The sequence below is a fragment of the Mangifera indica genome, chromosome 2, assembly GCF_011075055.1.
Source record: "Mangifera indica cultivar Alphonso chromosome 2, CATAS_Mindica_2.1, whole genome shotgun sequence".
Taxonomy (NCBI): domain Eukaryota; kingdom Viridiplantae; phylum Streptophyta; class Magnoliopsida; order Sapindales; family Anacardiaceae; genus Mangifera; species Mangifera indica.
Window position 1 is genome coordinate 7,881,510 of NC_058138.1, and position 3,456 is coordinate 7,884,965.

At 31.0% G+C, this 3,456-nt stretch overlaps 1 protein-coding gene across 1 annotated transcript; it reads right to left on the reverse strand.

Annotated features, from left to right (window-relative positions):
• Window positions 1-687: 687 nt before the first annotated feature.
• On the reverse strand, window positions 688-1,354 carry LOC123208515 (uncharacterized protein At2g29880-like). The gene is made up of 2 exons (XM_044626048.1): window positions 1,001-1,354; window positions 688-891 (listed from the first exon to the last, which is right to left on the reverse strand). Exons 1-2 carry the CDS (start codon window positions 1,352-1,354, stop codon window positions 688-690), a joined length of 558 nt encoding a protein of 185 aa, XP_044481983.1.
• Between the last annotated feature and the right edge of the window lie 2,102 nt (window positions 1,355-3,456).

Genomic DNA, 3,456 nt, shown 5'->3' on the forward strand with positions numbered 1-3,456 from the left:
TACAAATATCATGTAATTCCTTGGAGGATGGTTGGAAACATTGTAAAATACACATATCATGTAATTCCTTAAAGGAAGAGCTGAAAATGTTATTGCCATTACTAATACATTACATTAGGCATACTAGCCCTCCTAATATAGATATAAAGTGGAATTACATATCCTAAACCCATTTTGTCTTAATCAAAAAACACAGCAAAAGATCATGGGTATTATCTAACCTTACATAACATAGTTTCAGCTATTTACATGTCAAAAACTGTCATGATATTTGCCTCTTTAGAGATACTTGTTTTATGGATCAAAAGAGGGACAATACACATTACATTCAGCTAGTTGTTTAATGGCATAATCCTTCCTGAAATCCATAGGCAGTTCAAAGAAAAAATCAATCTTGTGCTCCTCCTTAATAATATGCTCTCCAACATTAAGCAACTCTTGCCTACTAAAACCATCCAACTCTAACAAAGCATTAAACAAACTCATTCTTCTATTTTTTTCCTTCAACCTCTTTTTTGAAATAAGAGGTAATTTCATGTATTTCTTGTTGGACAGCTTTATAAGATTTCCCAAACTTTCCAATTTCTTCAACCAATCTTAAGAAGCCTTTATCATTTCTTTTCCTCTTCTTGCTATTTGCAATTTTCTGATTTATTCCCTCATTCACTGTTTGCTTTTTTGACCCAGCTACATCTTCTTTGTCTTGATCATTATAGTATCAACTTCTATTGTATCCTCATTGTTATCCAAATTCTCAATATCAAATTCCTCCACAGCATCAGTTGTTGTTTCAGCCTTTGCACCAGTGGCCCTATCTTTTCCAAACACTATGACTAATGAGTCATAGTGTGGGAAAGGTTTGTGCCTTAAACTCTTTGCATTAGGATGACTCTACAAAAAATTAAACAACCAAAATTTAAAATTAGTCATAATAGAAATATGAAAAAATATATTTCAAATAAGAAATATTCAGTCTTACCCTAACCTAATCATCAAACACATCTTTTGGAGCGGTAACACATTTCTCTTCATCATTCCATCCAAAGCCACTTCCATTCTCAATCATCTCATTTATGGCATTGTATTGTCTTTTCAATAATTTAACTCTAGATTCAATGTGAGGTGTAGCTTTCAATCCACTAGATGAAAGTCTTTCCTTCATCATCTTCTCCAGTTGTACTAGATATCCAACTTTGAAAGTCCTATTGTCTGCCTTCCAATGTAGGCTCTCCTTCAAAATAAGGACACATTTAATTAATATTGCATCCTCCTGCTTAGTCCACTGCCTTTTAAGCCCAACACCTTTACCTTTTTCCCTCCCTCTTGTCCTTTTATTTGGATCAAACAAGGTCATACTTCTTTCCTTATTGGTAGGTTATGTTGCTGACAAATCCATTATCTAATACATTTTGAAAGCCAATAAATTATGCAAAAACATAATTATCATCAAATTATGTAGACATGATGGTATAAAATATAAAAAATAGAATAATCCCCGATTACAGTTCTACATAAAAAAACATCCATAATTAAAAGAAAAAAATTCATGAATAAAGACATCCAATAAAATATATTCATTCTCTAATACACTTTGAAAGTCAATAAGTTATGTAAAAAGTATAATCATCGACAAATTATATAAGCATGATAGTAAGAAATATAAAAAATTGAAATTAAAGACATATATAAAAATATTCATAATTAAAAGTAAAATAATTCATTAATAAAGACATCCAACAAAACATATCTATAAAAGGAACATTGTGTTAAGATTGATTTATAACATATAAACATCATAGTTAAATATGAAATTTTCATTGATAAATTTTTATGCATGTCACGCTCTCATCCAATCGTTGAACATTTCTTGAGCAAGATTATCTCTCCATGCATCCAATGATCACTTGGTTCCACATGTCTGATTACTTCAACTTCATCATTGTCTCCTCTCGATTATTGACCATGTCACCAAGCTCACTTTCAATAGGGTCGATAGGCATCTCAATCCTAATGTAATTATGCAGAAGACAACAAGCATAAATGATTAGACATTGTATTTTCATTAGGTAAAAAGATTGTTCCCTCAAAATAGCCCATCTAGCTTTTAATATTCCAAAACATCTCTTAATGCAATTTCTTGCTTGAAAGTGTTTCATATTAAAAAACTCCTCTGGTGTATTGGGTTGGTAACTTTGCCTCCAGTCATTCAAATGGTATCTTTGCCCCCTATATGGTGCTAAAAAACCTTCCCTATTAGTGTATCTGACATCACACAAATAGTAAAATCCTATAATAAAAATTAAAATGTCAATTCAAAATATTTATCTAATATATTACCCTAATATAACATCTAATAACTTGAACATAGGGTTTTTACCTTGGGGGACCCTTGAGCCATTTCTCCTATTAATGGCATCTCTGAGAACTCTATCGTCTGCAGCTAAACCTTCCCACCCTGGTAGGACATAAATGAGTTGCATGTTGGGTGTGCAAACACCGATGACATTGGTTGCAATTTCATTTCTCCTTGTACGATACTTAGGTTTATCGACTGAGTCAACATGCACTTTTATATATGTTCCATCTAAAGCACCCAAACATTTCTAGCAAGAAGGGAAAAGTAAATACTAAATAAGTACTCTAAATTATATAGTAACCTAAAAAAATGTACTTTTGTGTTTTATATAATAAATATGTATCTTGAACCATTTCCATCTTTCATCTGTTGAATTCTCTGTTATTGGCTCAGGCTTTTTAAGTAAAATGGCAAGTAGTCTCAACAAAACATGTAATACTGCATGAAAGTTTCAACTTATTGTCTCACCAGACCTAACTATTTGTCATTTAAACACTCTATTTTTGATATGGTGTGAAATGATATGCAAAAAACTACAGACCATTTCTTCTGTAGAAATATGTCTAGTTGATTGTAATCCTCCATGATTTTTAAGTAACTCACATAATTTAAAAAATGATCTCCTATCCATTCTACAATTCTCAAAACATTGTATATTAGTATCAAAAATCATTTTCCGTAAATTTAGTGTCCTAATGTTATGTTTGTGACATGATTCACCAACACATGATATGGAACGCCTAGTTATATTCCTATGTTCAGCTAGCATGGCCACAACAACAAACATAAGCTTAATGAACATGGTTTCCATCATATGCAATTGCAAAAGCAAAATAGTAACCAAACGCTGCCTATGTCGGAGAGGTAAACGAGCCATAATTGTTAAACATAAGCAATAAAAAAATAACTATTCAATTAGTCATTTAACACATGAAAATGGAAATTGAGAATAAACACAATAATGTAAATAAAAAAATAAAGACAATAAAAATAAGAAGTCCTCAACAATAAATAAACAATTACCATTAGTGCATGTCCACAATTAAAAAAATTATTAATTGATTTACTCTAATACATTAAGAACATAATCAAATGCATAA